Source organism: Dermacentor variabilis, chromosome 1, assembly GCF_050947875.1.
Source record: "Dermacentor variabilis isolate Ectoservices chromosome 1, ASM5094787v1, whole genome shotgun sequence".
Lineage (NCBI taxonomy): Eukaryota > Metazoa > Arthropoda > Arachnida > Ixodida > Ixodidae > Dermacentor > Dermacentor variabilis.
This window is the reverse complement of record NC_134568.1, coordinates 197,719,497-197,744,992: the sequence shown is the minus strand read 5'-3', so window position 1 is coordinate 197,744,992 and position 25,496 is coordinate 197,719,497. Positions and strand designations below refer to the sequence as shown.

The 25,496-nt window shown below is 47.0% G+C and overlaps 1 protein-coding gene across 1 annotated transcript in view; it reads left to right on the top strand.

Annotated features, from left to right (window-relative positions):
- Positions 1-16,294, top strand: part of LOC142590597 (sodium/hydrogen exchanger 3-like) — a 241,047-nt gene extending 224,753 nt beyond the window's left edge. The window contains exons 4-11 of the mRNA XM_075702912.1: positions 214-431; positions 1,635-1,837; positions 2,237-2,326; positions 2,422-2,495; positions 3,712-4,105; positions 5,409-5,619; positions 8,098-8,283; positions 10,735-16,294. Of these exons, the coding sequence (XP_075559027.1) occupies positions 214-431; positions 1,635-1,837; positions 2,237-2,326; positions 2,422-2,495; positions 3,712-4,105; positions 5,409-5,619; positions 8,098-8,283; positions 10,735-11,267 (1,909 nt within the window). The 3' untranslated portion in view covers positions 11,268-16,294. The remainder of the gene's footprint in view (positions 1-213; positions 432-1,634; positions 1,838-2,236; positions 2,327-2,421; positions 2,496-3,711; positions 4,106-5,408; positions 5,620-8,097; positions 8,284-10,734) is intronic.
- Positions 16,295-25,496: the final 9,202 nt, after the last annotated feature.

Genomic DNA, 25,496 nt, shown 5'->3' with positions numbered 1-25,496 from the left:
CTTTCCGGAAGTGTCAGTAGAATCTGGACCCCTGGAGGAGCTCTGGGTCTGTTTGCCAAACGGCAAGGATAGGTTAACAGGGTCGCCGCAGCTAAAGCACGCGCTGTTGGACTATATCAAGCTTCCAGATCTTGAAATACTTAGCTAAGCTAGAAGTAAATCAGAATCTTGCAACTCTCACTTCAATTAGATTTTCGTTTTCTACATACGCAGGTTGACCTTCTGTGGCCTGACAATGAAAAACTATGTCGAAGAGAACATCTCTCAGAAGTCTCACACCACGCTCAAATATGGCATGAAGATGTTAGCCAACTGCTCGGAAACGATCATATTTATGTTCCTTGGTGTATCGACGGTGAATGACATCCACGAATGGAACACCTGGTTCGTCATCCTCACCATTGTCTTCATCACCGTCTTTCGTTCTGTCGGTAAGACGTCGGCATTTCTTCCAGTGCTTCCTTATTTTCTTGTGCCTAATAAGAATGTGCATGAAATTTTCAATAATCGTTGTTGTTTTTTATCCGCGTGTGTGTTTTCTACTTTTATCTTGTTTTTGTTGCTCAGGATGCATATACTCTTGCTAATAATGGAAGACAAGGATGCTACAAAAAGGCTGACAAGCCTCTTAATACACAACCTTTCATTATACCGCAACATTCCAAGCTGAAATATTTGTTGTTCTTTTCCTTTTTTTCGTTTTTTTTAATACGGGGCCGCACTGGGTCAATATAATGCCGCATAAATTAAAAGCTCAAAAACGTGCAATCATCACGGGTGTTAAAATTCGGAACGCTGGGCAAAGCTTTTTACGATGACATTTGTTGAACAGGAAAAAGAAACTGTAGGTCGAAGCCGAACTTCATTCTTACAGGACGCATGCACGGGAAGGCTGCAAAGGGCAACAAACACATTTATTTTTCTAGTATGAAGGAGCCACCGAGAAATTCAGGAAGCTTGCTTTTGGGTGCAAAGTGTCGTACTTTTCTTTTAATTTCGGTTTTTTTGTCTGCATTTCGCTGTCACCGCAGTAGCTCCCCCGTGGTTAAAAATTTGCATGGAATGAGACGCTTGCGAAGAACTCAGCTATAAGCTTCAGTAACCGTGAGATATTTCTCCTTTACTGGATACGTGCACGCACACCCTGCTCACTTTCAATTTCAGTTGACGTTTGTGATAAGTAGAGCGTGAATCTGCACGAACAAGTGGCGGCGAAGCACTGTGCGTTTTCTTTTTCGGGCAAGCACGCAGTAGGCGTCTACCTTAACATGCGACGGAGTGGGCAAATAGCGGGGCTGCAAAGAATTTGGTGATGCTAGGTATTTTTTGGGCGACCGCTCAAAAAAAAAAAAATACCCAGCACCCACCGCTGGGGACGAACAACCTTACAGCTGCGTTCTGCTACAAGCTTAAGTATTAAAGGATAAGAGGTGGGCCTGACAAGACGTTGAGTTCCTCGTGTACATCACATTTAAAAGCTAACTTGCTGAAAACGAGACGACTGCACGATAGAGGGGAATACGAGACCGGCGGGATGAACGCCCGTTTCGTAACATATCTTTTCTCCTTTCGCACTGCGTTACCTTCGAAAGACGGTGCAAAAACATTCCCGACGACTCGTCTTATTTGCACAGGTGTGGTTCTGCTCACGTGGCCCATCAACCGGTTCCGCGTACACACTCTCAACAAGGTGGATCAGTTCATCATGGCGTACGGGGGCCTTCGAGGAGCCGTGGCCTTTGCCCTGGTGCTGGTTGTCAACGAGGACGTCATACCGACAAAGAAGATGCTCGTGACGACCACCATCGCTGTCATTTACTTCACCGTGTTCGTCCAGGTGAGATACCTCTGGCGGGCCCCATACCGCGACAATTCGTAGCATCCGGCAAGGTGGGGCGTCCACTACAGCGAAAGGAACGTGACCAGCAAGAATTTTCTATATTTTCGTGATCTCGTATAAAAACGGTGACATGTTCTAAATTTCCCCTTAACTTCAACATAATTTATATGGGAAATGCAATAAAAGGCAAACTCGATTATTCCGGCATAGTCTGAAGAAAAATCACAGAGCGTTGTCTCATTGTGTGACAGTGCTGTGTTCGCTCAATAAGGGAAAAAGAATATTCTAGAGAAATATTCGCTTGTGTATGTCGTTCATCTTCTGTCTCGTCATTTGTTTCCACGCTACAAAGTTACATCTAGAGGACGGGCAAAATTTATTTTCTTGTTATTGTAGGGCATGACCATCGGACCTCTAGTACGCCTGCTCAATGTGCCACGGAGTGTAAAGAGCCAAATGTCTATGAACGAAAGGCTACACACCAGGGTAAGTACCACACGCTGCCTATTTATGGTCACGGGCATGGTCGCTCCTTAGTACTCAGTTATGCATGTTAAAGATGCACCTTCTTCATATTTCAGTTGATGGACCACTTAATGGCTGGCCTGGAAGACGTGACGGGGCAGTTCATGGGCAACTACAAAATACGAGATAAGTAAGTTCGGCTTGCACCTCAGTGCATATTTTTACAAGGTATGCTGCATTCATACGTTATTATGCTCATGATTATAAGCTAATATTCCTCATTTGCACGCCAGTCAATTTACAGAGCTGAGGATTGTTTTCAGTCTCTTATGTTGGCCATTTAACATCACTAAAATAATTTTGTGTTACTTTCTCTACCTTCATAATGAATGTTACATCTCCAGCTTGTAGGTAGGTATTGGACACGCAGAACTTCCCAACTTTCGTGGCAACAATAAGAAAGCGGTAAACCGTGTACCAACACCAGACTTGCACATGTTACAGAAAAAATGTAACCGATTATATTTACAATTACTTCGTTCAAGAATGTAATCGTTTGCAGCGACCAATTGCTTCCCCCCCTGAAAGAATTAATGAATTACTCAATTGTAATTTATTACTTCTACGTTACTTTCCTCCGAACCTTTATTATCATTGCATAGATGCAGTAAACAGAACGATATGACTCGCCCCCACTCCTCCTCCCCTCTTCTTCAATGCATCTTCTGCGGCCCTTCATACATTGCTTATCTGCACTAATAATTGCTTTTTAAAAATTTCTTTGCTCATCGGCCCTCGTTGTCGAAGACATTAGCAGTGACACTAAAACGTGCCCGAGGAGGAAAAAGCAAAGGAAAGAGAGGAAGGTTAGCCAGCCGGCACGACGTGCACGTTGGGGGGAGGGCAGTGTTGTAACGTATACGGATCCTGCGCATAATGTTGTGGTTACTCAGTGTCTGGGTTCTCTATAAATTGCAGCGCGGAAAGGCGGTGGTCCCGGGTTCGAGTCCCGGACCAGGACGAATTGTTCTTCAACTTTGAGGCTTTTCTTTCGAGGAACCTGTATGGGTTTCCTTTGTAGCAATTGCTACGAACGGGTGGATGTCTGATTTTCCCTTTATTCATTACTTCTCTCCACCTTGCGGGTTTCCGCAGAACTACTATGTCAAACTCTTGCCTTTGCTTCGTGTTGTCGACAAATCCGACTTCGCCCTGCCATCTGCTAGCCGCCTGGTTAGCTCAGATGGTAGAGCGGCTGCCCCGGACAGGCGGTGGTCCCGGGTTCGAGTCCCGGACCAGGACGAATTTTTGTTCAACTATGAGGCTTTTCTTTCGAGGAACCCGTATGGGTTTCCTTTGTAGCAATTGCCACGAACGGGTGGATGTCTGATTTTCTCTTTATTCAGGTTCAAGTACTACAACAATCGCTTTCTGAGGCCGATGCTGCTAAAGGACCACAGCATCCGCGAGCCCAAGATCATCGAGACATATTCCAAGCTGAACCTTGCCGACGCAATGAACTTGCTGAAGAACAACAACAGCCTGGTTCCTGTAATGAACGGCGAAAATGGCGTGTCTTTAGCTTCGCTCTTCCGAAGCTACACACAGACCAACCTGAGCAAAGGCGCCGCGTCGGCCAGCGGCGACACGCTGCGCGAGCTCGACCTCCCAGTGGACCGGTCGGCCACCGTGCTCAACTTCGACATGAACGAGCTGCAGTATTCGCCCAGCAGCAAGGACTACGCAGACGCCCAGCTGCACCACATATTGTCAGACTCCATGTTCAAACCATCGAGGAAGGTGAGTGCCGGCCGGCCGGTGTTGCCATGAGCTGAGACGCGAATTAATGGGGAAACTCTTCCGAAAAACTTCTAGAGAGAATTATTCACCCATCCCTTCAGGGATACTGTCAGCTGGAACACTTATAATCGGAGTTTTTCGATGAGAAGTATAGAAACTATAATAGCTGCTAGAACTGAGAGTGAGTGAGTGAGTGAGTGAGTGAGTGAGTGAGTGAGTGAGTGAGTGAGTGAGTGAGTGAGTGAGTGAGTGAGTGAGTGAGTGAGTGAGTGAGTGAGTGAGTGAGTGAGTGAGTGAGTGAGTGAGTGAGTGAGTGAGTGAGTGAGTGAGTGAGTGTCATTCGCATTGTTAAATATTTCACGTGCCATTTTTAACGCCACAAAGATACAAAATGGGGAAAGACAGAAGCGTTAATAATCAGGCGGCCATGCGGTTGGCTAGTATATAGGGAACGGTGAATCCAACGCGATATATCATGAGGAGATCGGAAGATGGGAGATGTTCTTTTCAAGCAGTATTGTAGTCGTTCTTGGAAGCATTTAAACAGCACTTCCTAGTAACGAACCCCCCTATTTTCAATTTCACGCGTTTGTCAAGCGCCGAGGCCTGAAACGCTACACATAAATTAACGTCGGCCTGACACGCTTGCAATGGCACAGAAAGCGTAATTAACACGTGAGGTTCGTTAATACGCTCTGAGTGCCCGCCGAGAATTTACTGGGTGCGGGAGACAGCCTTGGCGAAAAACATCAGCGCTTCGTAAAAACTTCTTGCCGGAACTGAATGGGAGGCTATATCAGCCCACGACGCCGTCGGAGCTGAAGCTATAACGACACCTTTCCTTTGCAGCAGCCTCAGAGTTCAGCTCACCGTTACAGTTAGTTTGATTGGGGTATTAAAATTAGTCGTGCATGTTCTTTTTTCTTTCTGATAATTTCTGCTGCCAGTGTATTGTGGCTTCGCCTAACGCATTCGCATGGTACCCGTGACCCGTTATGGATTAAAAGTCGTCAGTGCAAAACCTTCTTAAACAAGTTTGGCGTGTTCGTGACAGTCTAGTCAGTACCTTGCTGATCATATCGCTAGCTTTCAAGACTACGCACGATCTCTAAGAGCTTTAGCGTGTCGACCAAATTTTGTTACTGCGACTCTCTGGCGCCCAGCAGCTGAATGCCGAATGTTTGGGTAAAATGTGGACGACCTGCGCTATGCGCGACGGTCCCTGACGCGCCGCTTGCCTTCCATTGCACGGCTGGGTGGCACGAGTGCGAGAAGGAGAGGCTCACCTTGGCCGCGGGCGCAGGTCAAGCGGCTGTACAAGGACCGTGTGGACGGGTACGAGGACCACCCGCCCTTCCACCACCACATGCGCATGCAAATCCGCACCTTCTTGGGAGAGGAGAGGCGACGCATGCGCAAGGCGCGCAACGGCCGCCTGCCACGCCACGATGGCAACGACGGGGCCCCACTCACCTGCCGACACGTGCACGAACCGCGCAAGATTCCCAATGGAGGTACGTGGTTCGACCCGCTCGACTTCAAAGAGGCGAGCTTCGCTGCCTATCGCGATGACGCAACAGCTTGAGTGAGCGATGGTTGCACTCTTATGGGGCCTTTGAGATACGGAGGGTATTCACATCGTGCAGATTAGTCATGCAACCGACGCTGCACAACCAAAATGCAGACCTTGTTTACAGCCAGTATCAAACTGTTATCTCCAAACGCACGCAGCCTTGAGTGGCGTGCGTCGGCTTCTGGTCCAGAGTGCCGAAATGGCACGTTGAAGAAAGCATCAGTCGCGCTGGCCTGCGCGCCGCGTCAGGGCACGTTGTGAATTTCCTTGTTCCCTATTGGGATTGATGCACCTAATAATAAAGGTAAATAACCTCGTGGACGACACATCCTTTTGCTAGACGCCATCATTAGGGTGCTATCACTGCAAAAGACGTTGCACTTTACCCCGCCCACTAGTCTATAGCGATCGTTATACAATTTTTACCGGAACTGCATCTTTTCACTGAGCAGCTGCCAGGTTCTCTTAAAGGGCCCCTCAGCAGGCAGGGCCCTTTTGAGCTGACAAGCGCAGAGCATACAATGCGCGATAACGTTCATGTCTGCAAAGTATTACATCGCTACGCGCCGTGGAAAGATCTGAAATTTCAAACCAAACGCCGTTTTCCCTTCTCTTCGCGACCGCCACGCTCCAAGCCGGAGCATACACGTGCTAGTGCGCCTACATACACGTGCTTGCGCTGTGACGTCGCTCGTACTGACACGTGACCTCAAGAATTATTCAGGGCAACATCTCTTATTTCTGTAGTCTGTTGCTTGAATAGACGAACTAAAGTTTAGAGAAATAATAAAGCACACAAACCGAATGTCTGCATGTTTTTGTTTTACTTCGCACCACAGCAATAGAGATGTACTCCCGTTTCGTCTGCTTGTTCCCACGTCGTGCATTGGCGCGCACATACACCGAAACTGCGTCATGTTCTACCATGTTCCAGCGCGGGATCATGCTCTGTGATCCGCTTGTGTCTGCCTCAGTATTCGTCTATAGCACTGACTTATACCGCTACTCAGGTGTCCTCGTGCACAGCGCGCAAAATCGGGCGCTGCGTGAAGCGAGACAATCACAACAGCTCGCGCGCGACGCCGTCAGCGGAAGTGAACCGCGCCGCAAAGATATGGTCCCTAGAATATAGCGAAAAAGCGAGGAGAAAAAAAAATGAAGGCGGGGCCCGTGACGTATGCGTCACGCCATCCTCGAAGTCCGGTATGGGAGAACGCAGGGAAGGAATTTCGCTCGCGAAGGCTAGACCAACACCCTCTAGACCAACACCCAATCCCGGTGGAAACGGGAGTAACTGGGCCGTTAGTCCTAAAAAGGGCACTTTCGTCCCTCAAAGAACTAACTGCATGAATGTGCGTGCCGTGTGCAAATTTTGGAGAGTAAGTGTTTAGTCCCTGGTCGGAAAGAAAGCAATGGGAAGACGAACTGCAACAGTTACTCCCCAGGCACTTCGCTGTTTTCGTCCGTGTCATGGAGCGATGCGGCGAAAACGGTATTGTCTATAAATCGTGAATGGTTCGAAGTTCGTGCATTGTTTATTGAACTACATGCCAAGCAGCACCTTGCCTCTTCCTGAGAAAATTGCGTGAAACTTAAAACATGAATATGAAGGGCCATGCATGCCCATCGTGCGCAGGCCATAAGTGAACGATACACATAAAACGCGCAAGTCATTGATAGACGGCTAGATTTTCTTGGTGAATAGTACCTAAGTTCTTTCCGTTACAAGGAGGTTGCGAACTGAAGCAATGTGTAGCTCAAACGGGACACGCTAAGCGACAGAGAAATTGGCCTTCTCTGTCGTCTTGCGTACCCCCCGTTTGAGCTCGCTACGCGTATACATGGTGTAGTGCCTCACTTTAAATCACCCTAAGAATACTCGGGCTGATTTGTTTTCGCAGTCGCTTATGGTTGCAAGTACACTCAACGTTAGCCTCTCACTGCATAGCTTGCACAAAATTCGGAGTCACTTTTATATTGCCGCACTTGCGTTCCCATGCTTAACCTTATCTAAATATCCCTTCCTGTCAACCGAGTGGCGTGGTGAAGTGGTTAGAGTAGCTGACTTGTGAGTTCGAATCCTACTCTCGGGTTCGTTTTTTTTTTTAGCTCATTAATTTTTTTACGGTATAAATGCCTCATTTCATTAATTCCACCTTTGCGGAGCATCGGAACGAATTACCGTTACTCCCTTGAGGAGCATCGGACAAGGGCAACTCTTAGTCCTCGAAGGAGTAAGCGCACGCGGAGTAACATTTCATCCCATGTCAGTTCGCCCCCAAAAGGACTAATGGTTGTGGCAACTCAATTAGTCCCCAAAAAGACTAACCTCCCTACCCCTTTTAGTCCTTTTTTTCTTAGAGTGTATTCGTGCAGTAAACACTGAGCATAACCACATTAACGAACTGTTCGCTTTCAGATAAACCACAGCTACGCTTCAGTCTTCCGATGAACGGCGACTGTTCGCTCAACATCGACTGCCGCAAGGTTACAGCGCCAAGTAATTCTACGTCGAAGTCCGAGGTCAACTCGGGCTTGCAGCATAGCGGGGAGGATGAAGGCATCGTCTTTGTGGCTCGTCCGACAGGCGAAACGCCGCCTAAAGGTGAGTCCACGAGACCGGACTCGTCATGCTGAACCGAAACGTTACTTCTTAGATTTCTGACATTCCCTGAGCACACATGCTCTGTTGCATTCCGTTCTAGTGCTCTAAGTTCTTAGAATGGAAGCTCTAGAGGCAGGTGACTTCTAAAGTGGAGATGGTAGTGGTGGAGATTACTGGCAGGTTTGGCCTGGCAATCTGGTCAAGTGATTTTCTCTATGAGCGCCTCTTGTTTTTGTTTTTTCCTTTTTTTTTACTGTGGCACGTCACTAAAGGTTCAAGAATGGTGCAGGGGGCTAAAACATGTCGCGATCCCACAGCGACTGATATGTAGTGGGAGCAAAGTGCATCCCTCTGTACCCCCACCCCCCTTGTATTATTAAGGAAGAAATCATCCTGAGAGTTCTAACGATCACAAATTTGATGGTTGCGCAGTTACGCAGACTAACTCGCCAAGGTATTCCTTTATTTATCTCGTGTCGAAGAAGAGTAGCCTGTGCCTTAGCAGCATCGCCACCGCATGAGCTCGTGGTTGCTGTCCTTCTTCGAACGCTTGTGACTGCTGCCCGTTCGCATGTTCCGCTGCTAATAAATGTCTAAGAAGTTTATTTATTTATTTATTTATTTATTTATTTATTTATTTATTTATTTATTTATTTATTATGGGGCAGTGGTCATCTCTTTTAACATGGCGTTGGTGACTGAGAATGCCTGCTCACTAAAACGGACGAAATCATAGGCTCAGACTCAGACTCATGGAATCGCAGACTGCCACAAACATATAGACTCACTTGGCCCAGACTCACAGGCGCCCAGAGTCAACATCACTAGCTCATAGTAAGAAGTAGCAGCTTGAATCAGATTCACATGTACTATATGTGCCTGCCGTGGTTGCTAAGTGGCTATGGTGTTGGGCTGCTGAGCACGAGGTCGCGGGATCAAACACCGGCCACGGCGGCCGCATTTCGATGGGGACGAAATGCGAAAACACCCGTGTACCACCCATTTAGGTGCACGTTAAAGAACCCCAGGTGGTCGAAATTTCCAGAGTCCTCCACTACAGCGTGCCTCATAATCAGAAAGTGGTTTTGGCACATATAAAACCCCATAATTTCATTTAATGTACTATATGTAATGGTGTCACAAGCGTCGAGTTACGTTCGCTCGCTGCCAGTACAAAGAATTTGTGTGCGCTATCATGTGGCTGGGACTCAGCAACGCACCCACTTCAATTCACCTTGTCTCACTCAGACTCAGACTTAGGCCCACTTATACTCACTTCAACTAACTCAGACTCACGTCCTCTATCGGAACCACGTGGCCTCACTCATAAGCAGACTCACACTCTCACTGAGGTCACTTAGACGCAGACACAATAGTGGTGTTGAGCATGATGGAGTCGATTTGCGTGCGTGACTTCGCCGACTTATGTACACAGCTGAAATGGGTGGTATGCGAAATGTCGTAAGTTTGACTTTATGTCAGAATATAAAAATGCTGCTGTCGACAGCAGGCGTTTCTTTGTGACCGTTAGTCGCTTAGCTGCACACATTGTTCTGTTTCTACAGCTTTGGGAGCCATTGTGTAGTAGTCGTGGAACAAAACATGTACGCTGAAGATATTTCAATAACGAGACATTCCATGCTTACACCTGCTCCTGCATACTGGTTAGACCAACAATTCTTATTCTGAAGAAGATCAAGTAACAAATACTTCTGAACCCTTATCCAAAAAATCGTTTTACTCTAGAAAAAGAGCTGCCAGCCAATCGCGATGTTCGACATACTATTAGCAAAGGCGACCGGCCAATAGCAAAGAGCACTTATTAACGAAAATCCTTGTGAATTCGGTCCCTGTTACTCAATTTCTGACACATACAATAAAAAATAGTCTCTTCAGTGGGTGACACGATGTGCTTGTAAATTGCCGTGGTGTTGTAGAGAATGTATTTATACTCGACGCACATTATGAATGCTTTGGTGCTCGTCCCGTTCAGTCTTTCTTTTGCTTTCTTGCTTTTGTATAAAAGTTTATCATCGTAGAACAATAATTTTCACTTGTATGTCACGTCACCGATAGGAAACGTCAGTCTGCGGTCAGAGTCCACCGTTTCATAACGGTTTTGGCGATGAGACTGCGGCATGTGGCTTACGTACATCGGCATTGTCAGTTTCCTTTACTATATCGTATACCGCCTAAACATTCATGCTCGCACAATGTTCTGCCCGCAAAAGCATGTAGGCACACATCCGAAGCTTCAGCGCAAGCTGCTCGAGCTGCAGGCATTCTCGCGGTTTGCAATGCGGTATCATTAAGTAACGTTGCACAATGAATTTGCAAATATTCCTGCTCAAACAGCAAGTGTTAAACAAGAGGTTCGCTTAACTCTTTGATGCGAAAGGTTTTGTTGAGATTGAACAGCCATGCAACTGATGCACGGCGACTTCTGCGCAGGCTCTCCGCGCTCGTATTCGCCCCCGCCCGAAGCGGAGGCTCTGACGGAGACCGAGACCACGCTCCCCTGGAAGCGCGACGACGTGCCTGACGCGGCGGGAGTGCGCGCCCGCTGCGGCAGCGGCGACGGCGGCGTCCGCCAGCGGGAGTTCCCGTCATGGATCGACAATCGCGAGTACATCGCCTACCAGTCACCCACGTCCACAATTATCGGTCGGTTGGATCGCCACAAGCGCTCAACTCCGGATGTCTTCGAGGTGTTCCAACTCAAGTCATCGGGCGCGCCGGCCGCCCCGATGGAAGAGGTGACCGAGGAGGACCAAGACAGCGGCTCTGCGGAAGTCGCCGGCGCCCCGTCGGAGTTCAGTGGCGAAGTTGCGCAGGCGCCACCGCAGGTAGAAGGCACAGAAGAAGGCCCGCCGTCTACAGCGTCGACAGAACCGCTAGCGCCGACTTCTCGTTGGGAAGAGACGGTCATTGACTTAGAGAGCGACGATTCCGAGAGCTGTGACTCGAGGCATGTGCGGCTGTGATGTGGATGGAGTTGTTGATGTTCCTGTGACCCGTGGCCACCACAGGCAGTCCTGGTGGACAAGAGGTCTTGTTGTAGTGGCCCGAGGGCGAGAAACAGCAAGTGACGACAGTGCTTCTCTCTGTGCTTGACAAGCTGTGCTCGACTATATCGTACAGTGAGCATTCGACAGACCCAGCCGTTGACAAGCTACGATGTTTATGATGCTGTTGTCACTTCACTCGTGTGAAGGATCGGCACAGCGAACTCATATACGCGCAATTCGTGCGCGTCGTCTGTTGCTGTTTTAGCCGTGGTTCAGATGCGGAATTTATTCTAGCTGTATTGGATAATAGGCTTTCTTAATTTTTTTGCGCGGATCACGTAGTTCAAGTATCCTCACGCAAAAACTCCCGAAAGGCGTTTTCGTTTTCCGTTCCCATGACTCAAAATAGCGGCTTGCGAATTGTCAACTGTGACAGAAAATGACACTTTTTATTAATTTTCTATACTGTGTTATATTGCTGGAAGCGCTTTTTCTTTTTCGCGCATGGCCCCACGCCATATATAAGGACAGCTGGTGTTGCCAGCGGACGAGGACGTGCGAGATCTCTGATACAGGTGCATTTATGAAGATTTGTGCTCTTTCCTTAAGCTTTGTACATACGAGCACAAATTTGTCCTTACAGCAGCTGGCAAGCCGTGCTGCACAGTAATGACCAATATCCGTAAGAAGGCTTCGGTGGCCAGAAACTCCGCAATGCAGGTTTTCTCGGTGCTATATAGTTCGCCGGTTTCATGCCTTGAGTAAAGCACTTTGATAGAAAGCTTGTTTAATAGGAAGCCTTGACACTCAGGAAGAACGATGCCGACGCAGCAATCAGACTGCAAACGGAGATGCTTCCTTATAGACTTTCCGGAGCATGGTTTGATGGATCACTTTTAAGCAGCGGTAACATCAGCGCATTCTTTGGTAACAACGATAAGTTGCCATGCGCTTCGTAGAATGTTTCAGACTAGTAAAACAACGGAACATGCCACGTTTAATGCGTATTTCATTCCCAAACACGTCCCAGCTTGTAAATGCTTATGCTGTGGCTTACCACGGGAGCGATGCAGGGTTGATGCCACTTGCTCTACGTTACCAATATATTGATATATGTCCATACGGCAAGAAAGTTGTTTGCTAGGATAGAGCACACAGCGCGGGCCAAAAACTTCTTACGGTCGTTGCTTAATGGTCTAAGGCCTAATGTTCTTAATGGTCTAATGCTGTTGTGGCAATCCGACCCCATTTCAGGAAATAAATCGAACTTATGTAATTTGACTACCTTAGTAGTAGTAGCGCGTATATTGTCAGACCCAAAGCTTTCGCGATGGCATGCTGCCATAGTTTGTCTTCGTATACCCACACCAGTGTATGGCTGACAATGTTCCCAGGTAACGGTAGATTGCAAGTCCTAAAGATCATAGAATTCTAGTGTAATCCTCCAGTAACGTTTAGATAGTGCGTCACAGAAACGCGAGAACGAATCTGTTTCTCTGTTCTCTTGGTATATAGATATAGCGACTTACGTCATATATATATATATATATATATATATATATATATATATATATATATATATATATATATATATATATATATATATATATATTGTAGCCGCCGCGACTGCGATGACGTCAAAGACGTAAGAATCCGTGCTACTTACTCGTGTTAAACTTAGTCTTTAGTTTGCTTTTATTCAGATTTATTAGTCTTGAAGGTGGGCTTATAGGCGCCGCCATGGTAGGCGCGGAAGCATGAAATGACGTTGACTGTTATTGCCATCAGTGCTTGGGAGCTGAACAGCGGATAGCATACGAGTGCACTCATGTCTGGCGGTATAATTTCTTTAGTGCCGAGCTTCTGAACACGGTGAGTAGCAACTGGTACGTATCGCGGTATATGGCGCAGGCGGACGTGTTTTGTTCTATTAATTTGCGTATGCTACGCGCAGTTTCATGAACTCAATGTGGTGAGCTAAGTCGTGCATCCCTGAAGATACAGGTTGTATCTGCATGTCATGCCGAGCCTATATCAAATGCAAAATTCTTGCTTTCTTTTGGCAAACGTGAGAGTGTGTAAAAATATAAAACTTGTAGGTAGCTGCTATAGTATATTTACAGCTTCCGCTGCTATACGCTTTCAGAGAAGTGCGAGGGCGTTTTTATCTTGGCTGGAATTAGGATCAAGCTCAGGTTACAGCCGCCCAACATAAGCAACATGGTGTAATTCCGTTCTTCCTCCTTAAATGAGTGATGCGCGGTGTCTAACAGATTTCGAGATCGGTTTAATGAAATAACCTGTCAAACACGACCTAGTTCATTTCTGTAATGGGCCAGTGATCACAATGTCACTCTTCAGACGTTGGTCCTAATGTGAATGAGAAAAGCCTACCGTTTATTTGTGAGTGCTGTATACATCAAAGTTTTTACGTGTGTGCACAGCTGTGTTTGCACTTTTAAGAGTTTACAGGTGCAGGGCCGCGTCCTGAGCGGAGCCTTCCTAGTCACGCGCTTGCGTAGTCGCTCGAGCAAGAAGGTATTCGAGCGTTGGTGTCTACCCCGGGCAAAGCAGCGTTGCACATAGCCTTGACATTTGCGGTATGCCGTCCTTGTCTCCACGTGATTTGCCGATTACCTTCCCACTGAAAAGTGTCAATGCCTCTACTAGTCGCGTCGCCTCCTTGGAAAGACAGTTTGGGCATTGAACTGAGTTAGGAACCTTGTCTCTCTGTGCCCTCCCGCAATGTTCGAAATCCGTCACGCTGCTTCTGCGCAGTCTTGTTTTTTCTTCTTCTTTTTTTAAAGCTCAGGAAAAACATCGGGTAAGAAAGCCGACTCAATTTGCTCACGTTTCGTTCTTTTCTTGCAGCTGCCTGTCGCTGTTTCAACGCCGTCACCACCATATTATTAAAATCTGATTACGGCTGCTATCGTGGCAAAAAAATAAAGGAAGAAAGAAACTTACGCAGTGACGTAAAGCGAATACAGGTACAAAAGTTCAAAAAGAAATACTGGTCTGCAAGTTCGCCAGGCCAGTGAAAAATGCATAATAAACTTGTCTGCATTTGGTATCACTGTCTGCTTCATAACGCAACATGAGCAGCGGAAAAAAAGAAATATACTTTTGTAAATAACGATATCAAGTTAAATCAACAATATGACAGGTTGGCACTGTATACAGCCTATAAATGTTCTTTATCTGAGACTTCCTTCCCCGATGTCCATTGTTAGTTAATAAACAAATATTTTTCCTCATTAGAATGCTATAGGACGCCGCGTTCTCTGGTGCCTCAGTTAGCCCTAATACTTAGACGCGCTGAGTAAGTCAGTTCGTTGAACCAAAACTGGCCAAACGTGCCATGGTGCTTCGTGGGACCACTCTGGAGAGCATGCACTGAGCTTCCGCATATCGCATAATCTCTATGCCTTTTCACTGTTTTCTCTTTGCCTTGATTCTTCTTCGCCCGCTAGTAAAAATCCGTGCTTTTTAGCCGTTGGCACACAGAAAGGTCCCGAAGACTGCACTGGCTGCCTTACCGCAGACTCCGGCATTTTTCGCTTGCAGACGGGAAGAAATGGCAACCTGCAATAGTAACAGAAAATCAGCCGCGTTTATCGCGCAATAGCGATAGGCAGACTTCATTCCAGCCTTTCATTGATATTTTCACGGCACGTATGTGGCTGTTTACAGTGAATAGCCCACATAAGCGTTCCTGTAAGAGCACAGAAATACAACAAAGCACGGTCTGCGGTGTAAACACAGCTTCAGTTATGCGCCGACAAGCATTCGTATACTGATATTTAGTAAAACGCCAGAAAACTCTCGCGGAAGCAGAGGGCCACCCTATAGTGAGAGCAAAGAAACGTATATTTTGGTCTAAGTGACACTACGGAGCGCGCCTATTAAATGTCAGACCAGTCTGCTTAGCGTCTGCCAATTGGGAACGCTCGTGCGACAATCACGCCTCCGTTATATTTCCAGCTGGCACCTTAGTCAATGCATCCATGCGCGAACAAACGGACGAGAAAGCTTCATGCGACACTAGCTTAACCGCATGGCTGCGCCAGTCTGTGCGCAAGCAGTATAGCCGCCACGCGACGAAGTTCCTAGGACACACACTGATATCTGAAATAAGCTGTTTGTTTTGCTATCCTTGGCATAGAAACGCATATTGTTGTTTCCCATGCTCCTTTCCTCACACTGTCTGCATTGCCATTTTTTTTAGCAGACCTACCATTCGTCCTCCTGACTGTTTCATTGAAATGAAAGTGCGCGTTTGTGAGTTGTGTGGTGGTTGTTTACATGTCAGAGTAGCTGGCTGCCGTGGTGTTATTCTCGACAAGGTCAAGTCAAGGACAGTGACTCTCGTACCACGAGCCGGTTCGACTATGTTTACTGTAACGAGAGCACGAAATCGCCCACCAACTTTTTCGAGTAAGAGTACTGCACCGAATTGTATCATGTTAAGTTTTCTCTTTTTTTTTTTCCTTAGGTGTTTACTTTTCACTGCGTCAATATGTGAATTCAAGTCCGCCTTGTCTCTTTTTCTCTATAGAGGTCTTTAGCACATATAACAATGCATGTATATAGAAAAGTCTAGCATAGTTTGTTTCTTTTTCACTTGTATTGTTGTATTTATTGTGACCGCATGCAAGGTCGACAGAGACGCGATCAAGAAACGACGCTCATCAGCTTTGCAGATCAAGCTAGTATCCTCTGGTAAAGCTGTATTCTCCCAAATATTTAGCATTACATACCGTTAATATGGGAAACAGCTCACCATCATCGTATTTGTAACGCTACGGGCTTCGAAAATTAAATAGAAAATGATGTACGATCTGGGAACAAAAACAACGTCATGGCAGCCTCGAAATAGACTCTTGCCTTGTTTACAAGTTCATCAAAACACTCAAAACACGTACAAAACCATTCCAAACAAGTTTCTGGTTTGCCATGTCTACTACGCCACGATGCGAAGGAAATAAACTGTTGTTATGAAACGGCAGAGTTCTCTGGTCTTCATTCGTTGCAAGAGGAATGAAATTTTGCATTGACACGGATTTGTATAGGTCTGAAGGGCTTGCATACGTATAAGCCATACAATCTCGGTAAGTAGAAGCATGAACCCTTAGTATATTGTTCAAGAGCGCACCAGCACACCCGTCAGGAACTGCGGTCCAGAACTAGGACGTACCATGGTCTAATGCTTAACAAAGGATTATTCCTAAATACAATGAAAAGGGCAATCTCAATAACGTCGCTATCGCTAAAAGCAAGATGCGGTGAACTATAAATGCAATTAAGCTGCAGAAATTCAAAAAATACAACAGTACACCTGGTTTTGGAACTTATTTGTCCTGCATAAAATGTGGCGCAGCAAAATTTGCCTTGAAGCTTTTTGCCTTGAAGCTTCACCGACGCCCTTTGCTTGAAGAGCAAAGGGCGTCGGTGAAGGAGCCATCCACGCTCAGCTCCATTCGACGTCGAGGCTCGTCCACCGTGAGTATATATATATATATATATATATATATATATATATATATATATATATATATATATATATATATATATATATATATATATATATATATATATATATATATATATATATATATATATATGTATATATATATATATCAACCATCGTCGACGGGCTGCTATTCAGGACTCTAAAACGCAACAATCGCCTTCATCGTCCAGCGAGTAACGAACAGGGTACTTCACTGTGCTGCCACGAATCAACGAAGCCGCACCAGCGGGTTTTTCAATCCTTGGATATCCGTCTGGACGGCATTCACAACAGACGTACCTGTTTGAAACCGAAATCTACGCCGAGCCTTCTTTTGCGGCGACGTGCACTTCGAACTAGAGCTAAGTGCCCTGAAAAATTTATCATTCAAGCTGAAATTCGTGCGTCAAGCACCTAAAAGAACCATTCTTTGCAATACATTGCCCCAGATTCGTTACGTCCACAAGAAAGCATTTCGCATGCGAAAAACTGAACATTCGTCGAAGCTGATAATAAAACTCCATGCCACGCAACTAATGAGAAATTTCCTCTTTCTGTTCGCGTTGTATTGTAGCTTCGAGTGCGCGAACTGAAATTGTGCAAGTAAGGTCGCACGTGCATGTGCTGTGCAGGGGGTTATTCTATATATCGCAGTGAAAACACGAAGGGCCGAGATTCAAATTAAATGTTATACCGTTATGTGCTAGCAGCACCCGGTACGCAACGTCGTCAGCGCCCGCCACTGTTCAGCATGAGGATTTGATTTTATTCGCTCACCTTGTTGTGCTCACTGTCGAAAAAGACAGCTAGGTTGTTGTCGGCGTTGCCACGGATCTATTGCTTCACTTTATATAGCAGCGAAAAGCGGTGGGAAGACACCACAGAAAAAGGGTGAAAGCAGCAGCTATGCGTGTAGCTATATATGTATGCTGTATAGAGCGAGCAGTTTCCTTTTGCCTCGCCGTCAACAAGATGGTGGGTGATGCTTTGTGACAAGCCGATAGATGATGCTTGAGATTTTGAATATCTCCTATTGACAGATGTCTTCCAGCATCAAAATACAATCCTGTTTTCTCGAAAAATTCGATGCTTCTGGGCGCTATTCTTGTAACTTGCAAAGTAAGTTCGGTCTTCTATACGGCTGCTGCCTCCCATGCAGCAACCACTGACTTCAGCGTGTCAGAAAATTATACTCACTACTTGCGTACCCTTGCTCAACCAAGGCGACCTTTCAAGTCGATGTGGTGGCTGATGTTGAAGTAAACTGGATTAAGAAATATGTACCACAAACAAACAAATAAGTAAGAGGCTATCCAAAATCGACTTCAGCTGCTGCTTTCTCAGACACGTGCGATCCGCGCACTTACAAGCAGCAAATCGCCCGACCGCATTCTGGCGCTGATGAACTCGTCAGCATGACAATCCACTGGTTGATGGTTCAATTCCCGGTTATACCCTGAGGTGCAGAATTTCATGACTTGTACTTATTTGCTTTGGACTGTTCCGTTATAGTCGGTGACAAATGGCGGTTAATTGCTGAAATGTCGTGAAATCTGTGTAGTCGGCAAGCCGGTTCGAACCACGCAGGGTGCCGAACCGGAAACGAACAAAAAGAAAACGTTATTTATTTATTTATTTATTTATTTATTTATTTATTTATTTATTTATTTATTTATTTATTTATTTTCATGCTCTCAGGACCCGAAGATATTACAGAGAGTGTTCCAACATTAAATTATTAATCGCTAGTCGCAGAAGGCTTCTGTGCCAGATTATCCGGGCAACTTACTGCTTCCAACAACTTATCACATTATCACATTCTATCAGCTTCCTGCCACCACGTCACCCCTGCATGGATCTGCCATTTTCCATCCATGAATTCACGGCGGTGCTAACTTTGTGCAGACGTACGCCTTCACCAGGACCTGACGGAATTTCTTACAGAGCTCTGTGTCATGTGAGTGAGCGGGCGAGGAGTGTTCTGCTTGAAATGTATGATGAATTCTGGCTAACCGGCGCATCTTCCCACAAGCTGAAAGACTAGTCGCGTAGTTCCGCTACTGAAGCCTGGCAAGTCTCCATTGGAGTTTTCATCGTATCGCCCGATTGCATTGGCGAGTTGTGTGGGCAAAGTGATGGACAGGATGATCCTCGGACGCCTAGAGTGGTACTTGGAATACCACAACGTCTACCCCTGCAGATGCCATGGCAGGCTTCCGACGTGGCCGCTCATCGATTGATAACGTCGTCGACCTGTTTACCTACGTTTAGCACCAAAAAGGGCATAAACGTCTCGGCGCTTCTTTGTTCCTCAACGTCAAAGGGGCGTACGACAACGTTACAAATGAGGCCATCCTCGCCGTTCTCGAAGAGGTAGGCCTCTCGGTGGTCGGATGTTTAGATGGATACATAGCTATCTCTCTAAGCGATCTTTCTTCGTGAGCACCGAGGACGGCCACACTCCTCAACGGCCACACTCGGCAGGGCCCAGTTCTAGACTACGTCACATAAGTCTATCGGATCACGTGATACCACATCTTTGCTGGCGAATCACGTTCACAGCGTGGATTGAAGCCCATTCTTTTTCCACCGCCAACTCATTTACTTTTCTCCAACTATCGTTAAAACTCAAGGCCATCATTGAGTAACTAGGCCCTTATATGCCTCTTAATGGATACTTTGACATTATCACAGAAAGTATTGAATAGTTTCTGCGCTATTCCGGACGAAGACGAAGTGCCTTTCAGGCAGAACGCCGAGTCTTCCAGCTTTACTCGTCTTGTGAATTTCTTAGACTTTGCCAGTGAACTGCTGTTTCCTCATTAACTGCGATGGAGATGGTGTCTCACGCGAGTCCGCCGGACTCGGCAGTACCCGCGGCGGCTGCCTCCAGGAAGCGCAACGACACCGAGAGCGACACTGACAGCGACCACACCATGCAGTACTATGTCAACAGTGAAGATTCTTGTGACGACACCGTCGAGCTGGTGCGGAGTAGTAAAGCAAAGCTAAGGTTTCTCAGCGCATCATCGAATTCGGGTGAGTCCTCCGTGAGATCTCCGCGAGATACCGAGGTGCTGACGATCCTGTTCGCGCCAGTTCTCGCCACCGACAACCTGAGACGCCTCAACAGCCAAGCCGTGTCTTCACATCTAGAGGCACTGGTTCCGAATGAAATCAAAGGCATCATAGTGAACACCCGAAAGAACGTGCTAGTGATTGACGTAGAACACGCGGCTGCGTTGGATTCTTTGCGCAAAGTCACGGAACTTGACGGGATGAAAGTCCGCCTTCATATTCCGCTGAACAAACAAGTCAGTACCGGTGTAATTTACGATGTTGACCAGACCATTGTCGACTCCGATCTGTCGATCCTAATCAAGCCAGCTACAGAAAACACCGTCATCACAAACGCGTTTCGTCTCGGCACGTCGCGCTGTTATTTAAGGGTGAATCGCTCCCATCGCATGTAAAAGTGGGCCACTTCCGACACGCAGTTCGCCCCTTTATACCAAAACCGCTGCAGTGCTGGAAGTGCATGAAGTTTGGCCATGTGAGTAGTGTGTGCAAGAACACTACCGTCTGTTCTCGCTGCACTGGGCCCCACACCACTAACAGGTGCGAGGCCAGCATGCTGAAGTGCACAAACTGCAGCGGCACTCACGATGCATCCTCGAAGGAACGCCCTTTGATGCGCAAGGAAATGGCAATATTGAAGAAAATGGTTAGAGACCACTCGTCTCACCGAGAAGCAGCAACATCTATTAGGCGACGACGATCCCGTCGCCGACGTCGATCACGAACCTCCAAAGCCTCTGCAGAGCGCCACACAGGTATATTACCACCCACTCTTCCGTCCAGGCCAAACGCAGTCAGCTCAAAGGACAAAGGTGCAACGAAAAGCACGGCTACTGACGCTTGGCCTACACTCCCGAGGCTACATGCTCCTACTGAGCGAAATCAGACTTCTACAGCAAGGGACATTTCGTCTGTTCCTGATAAATTGACGGACCAAGATCAACAAATTGTTGTCATGATCAGATCTCTGGTGAGTGCTATTCGCGTTCTTCTGGACAGGCTACAGACACCAACAGCTCGAAGTGCGTTGCAAGTGCTGGATGCCATCAATCTGGTTCTAGCGAGCCTTCAGAAGTCCAGTGCTTGAGAACTTCTACAGCAGAACCATGGCTCATCGACAACAACAGCGATCGTTCCGGGATGATGTCAGAAGTGCCTCCATATTCCAATGGAATGCGAGAGGCCTGAGGTCACGTATTTCGGATTTTCGGCAGTTGGTGATTGAAAACCGCTTTCCTATACTGGTCATCTGTGAACCGAACTTATCAGCCTCCATAAGACTGTCAGGATATGAACCTTTTGTTTCAACCACGTGTGTCCGTGGTAGTAAGGTTGTGGTTTACATTCGCAAGGACCTTACGTATTTTTCCCAGCCCGTAGCGCCACACGGCGGTAACCAATACGTCTGTGTTACTGTGAAAAAGAAGAGGCTGTCTTTTACTCTTATTGGCGTCTACCTTTCCCCAACAAGTCAGTTTGATAGCAAAAGACTAAAAGATATTATGGCTGCTACTCCCGGTCCTTGGATATTAACAGGGGTCTTCAACGCTCCCCACTATATATGGGGAAGCTACATGATAAATCCGAGGGGCAGGTCACTAGTATCCTTTGCATCAGGTCACAACCTGTGTCTTCTAAATGACGGAAGCCCGACATTTCTGCGAGGAACAACGTAAAGCAGTTGCTTTGACTTGACTTTGGTGTCACGTTGCCTGACTTCGAGCGTGCAGTGGTTCACTCATACTGAAACCCATGGAAGTGATTATATTCCGACCTATGTGAGACTCGATGGACTAGACGTCGCATTACCGGATGTATCTCGCCAAATCGACTGGTCAATCTTTCAAGATCGTGTAGAAGACACATGTAAGAAACATATCGCACGCAGATTAAAAGACATAATTGCAGACGCAATGCAAGATTGTACGCGTTGCTTCACACATTCATCAAAGCGTACAGAGAATGACACTGAATTAAAAAGGCTTCGTGCGCTACGGCGCCGAGCTGAAAGGAGGTACAGGCGCACGAAGTCAATTCTTGACCTCAGAGAAGCTCGGCGCATGCAAAAGAAGATAAAACGCCGAATGGATAAGCTAGCGGATCAAAGATGGAAATGCGTTTGCGAGTCACTGGACCCCTGCAAGCCATTGTCCCGTGTGTGGCGTACTCTACGGGGTCCTTGCTGAAGTCCCCAGCAACGACGCCCTTTTAACGCCCTCGCGCTCTATCAAAACCGCCGTGGGATAGGCACTGCAGAGGAATTTTGCGCGAAAATCGCCGGCGGCACAGTTTTAGTCCCTGGCATGGCTTTAGGCGACATCCCCGGTCCATGAGATACAAGTATGGACGCTCCATTCTCTATGGAAGAGTTAGAAGCTGCTATGGCGCTCTGTAGGTGTTCGTCTTCACCAGGTCCCGATGGCATAACATATACTGCTTTGCGCCACTTAGGTCGAGAAGCACGAAGAGAACTCGATCCTCAGCCTTTTCAATAGTTCATGACAAGATGGTGTCGCCCCGCAGGAATGGAAACGCAGCTGCCTGGTACCACTGCTAAAAGCAGGAGAGTCACCGCTCGAACTGGCATCGTATCGGCCTATAGTACTTGCCAGATGCATCGGGAAGCTCATGGAACGTATGATCCTCATGCGTCTCGAATGATACCTTGAACACCACAAAATTTACCCTGACTCTATGGCGGGATTTCGACGAGGCCGTTCATCGATTGACAGTGTCATCGATCTAGTGTCATCTGTAGAACAGCAAAAATTTTGGAAGCGATTATCAGTAGCATTCTTTCTTAACGTGAAAGGCGCTTACGACAACGTTTCCTATCAAACCATTCTAGACGCATTTTTGACAATTGAACTAGGAGGGCGAGTTATCAATGGATCAGAAACTACTTGACACAAAGGTCCCTATTCGTACGTACGGAAGATGGTCCGACTGCCGACCACTACACATGCTGAGGCGTTCCCCAAGGCGGTGTTCTGAGCCCTATTCTTTTCAACCTCGCGCTTCTTGGGCTGGCCGAATCCCTACCGGAAACAGTGAGTGTCTCAATCTACGCCGACGACATCTGCATCTGGACATCAGCTGTCACTCGCCTGCAGGTTCGCGCAAGGCTACAGAAAGCAGCAACGCAGTCATCTGACTATCTTCACACACAAGGACTAACCATCTCGACAGGAAAAAAATGTGCGTTGGTCGCTTTTACGCGAAAAGCGATGTCTCGTTACCCAGTATGCATCAATGACCAGCCTATCTCCTACAAGAGAAATGATCGGTTTTTGGGAGTCATTGTTGACCGGGACCTATCTTGGAGCCCTCAGGTTGCCCACTTGAAGAAGAAGCTCGCATCTATTGTTCACGTCTTCAAGTTCATCGTCAGCAAAACATGGGGATCGTCAGTGGTCTCCGTGCTACAGTTATATCGAGCACCTTTTATTGGATTCCTACGCTATAGCTTCCCCGTGCTTGCTAAAACATTCAACTTAAATCTTCGAGAACTTCAGAGCGTGCAAGCACAGGCACTACGTGTTTGCCTAGGACTTCCGCGGAACGCCTCAACAGCAGGAACCATTATAATGGCTCGAGACCATCCGATCACGACTTACATTAGCACCGACAGGCTCAGGGCACATGTTCGTCATGTTTCACGGATACAATCAAGCTCTCTTGCCTGCCCGCCAGAACAGCGACCACAGGCGTCATTCTCCAATGAGGTCAGCATCCATCGTGCCTCCCTACCATCGGGCTTGACACCCTCAGCACGTGCAACCTCAGCTTTGTAGTGTTCAGAACAACCTCAAGTGCTTTTTACTGTTCCAGGGATAAGAAAGAAGACCGACCTGCCTACCTTGGTCTTGAAGCAAGTAGCTTTGTATTGTTTGCACACTTTCTACATTGACCGAGTCCACATATATACGGATGGCTCTTCCACTCAGACCACCTCCACCGGCGCAGTGGTTATACCATCACGATCAATAAGCACCCGATACAAGATTTCTCACTTGACAACATCGACTGGTTCGGAGCTTGTTTCCCTCCGAGGTGTCGTTGATTATATTAACAACCAACCGGCTATAGGTGGGCAATATTCTGCGATTCGAAGGCGGCCTTACAATGTCTTCGGTCATCTCTTCGTCGCGGGTCCTGTGAACAACTCGTGTCGGAGATACGAGAAATGCACCATCATATGATCGCGAAAGGACACGACATCGTCTTTCAGTGGCTGCCTGGCCATTGCGGTATCTCCGGCAACGACCTCGCTGACGAAGCTGCTAGGAAACCACACGAAGGAGCAACCCTTAATTGTGTCTGTATCTTTATCGCAGAGTGACGCAGCCCAACACTTAAGCAAGCTAGCACACCGTATGGCATTGGAGAAGCGGCACACAGCTGAATTCACCCAAGATCGATTGCATTTCCTCGACCCATCTATGCAACTGCGGCCGTTACCAGGGCTTCCGCGAAATGAGGAAACAATGCTGTGCCGCTTGCGCTTGGGCGTCGCATTCACCAATGCATATACGTTTTTTATTGGAATGGCTGATAGCGCCGAGTGCAATGCCTGCGGTGTCGAGGAAACTATAGAATATCTACTGTGCTACTGCCCATCTTTTGAATATGAAAGACATGACCTCTGCACAGCTCTCAATCAGTTAGATAAAAAACCATTCACCTTGAACAAGATCTTGGGACCATGGCCTCGCAAATCGCATCTACAAAAAGCCACAAAAGCGCTGCTGCGATAGTTGAAAGCTGCCGGATTCAGTCACCGTCTGTGATCCGGACTGAGTGGCCGAATCCCCAGTGGATTTTCTCTTCTTCTTTTAATCTTTCCGTCCCCTTTTCCCTTTCCCCAGTGTAGGGTAGCCAACCGGGCTCAGTCCTGGTTAACCTCCCTACCTTTCATTTATCATTTGCTCTCTCTCTGCGCTATTCCCAGACGCTATGGACGAGTAGTAGTCATCACTGTGTTTTCTCCTGTAACAGCGCGTTCAGAGGATCACATGCCCTTATATGGGTTCAAACAGTAGTGCTCATTGCTTTGAAATATGATAAAGCTTTCCTCGTTTTATTTCATTATTTGCTGTTCGATATAGTTCGATATATAGCTTGCTTGCCCTTGATCGCCCCTATCCATTATACTGTTTCTTCACCTCGGACTTCAGGGTTAACAGCATTTCCTCTGCCGCTGTCCACGCGTCCGTTAACGTATTGTTTACTGATTAGTCTCGTAGCACATTTGCACGTTTTCTACATTATGAGTTTTTCGAAAATTGCCAACGGCTTGCCAGATGTTGCCAACGTCTGCTCATGAGAATGCGAGAGACGAGTCTGTTGCCTAATGCGGGCTATTGCCGACATCTAGCGCACACGATTGCGAATATATTTCTGTAAGCTTCGACCGAAGCGCTGAGCGCTGTTAATTAGAGTCGGCATGATATTTATATGGAACACGATCTACCATTTCTTTGCTGACGGGCACAACGTTAAATAAAGATGCGCGTTTGCAAGACCATTATCAGCAGCGCGCAATGCTCCCCCTTGATTTTCAACATTCACAGTAAATATTATTCAAGGTGGAGCAAATACTTTGAACATTCATG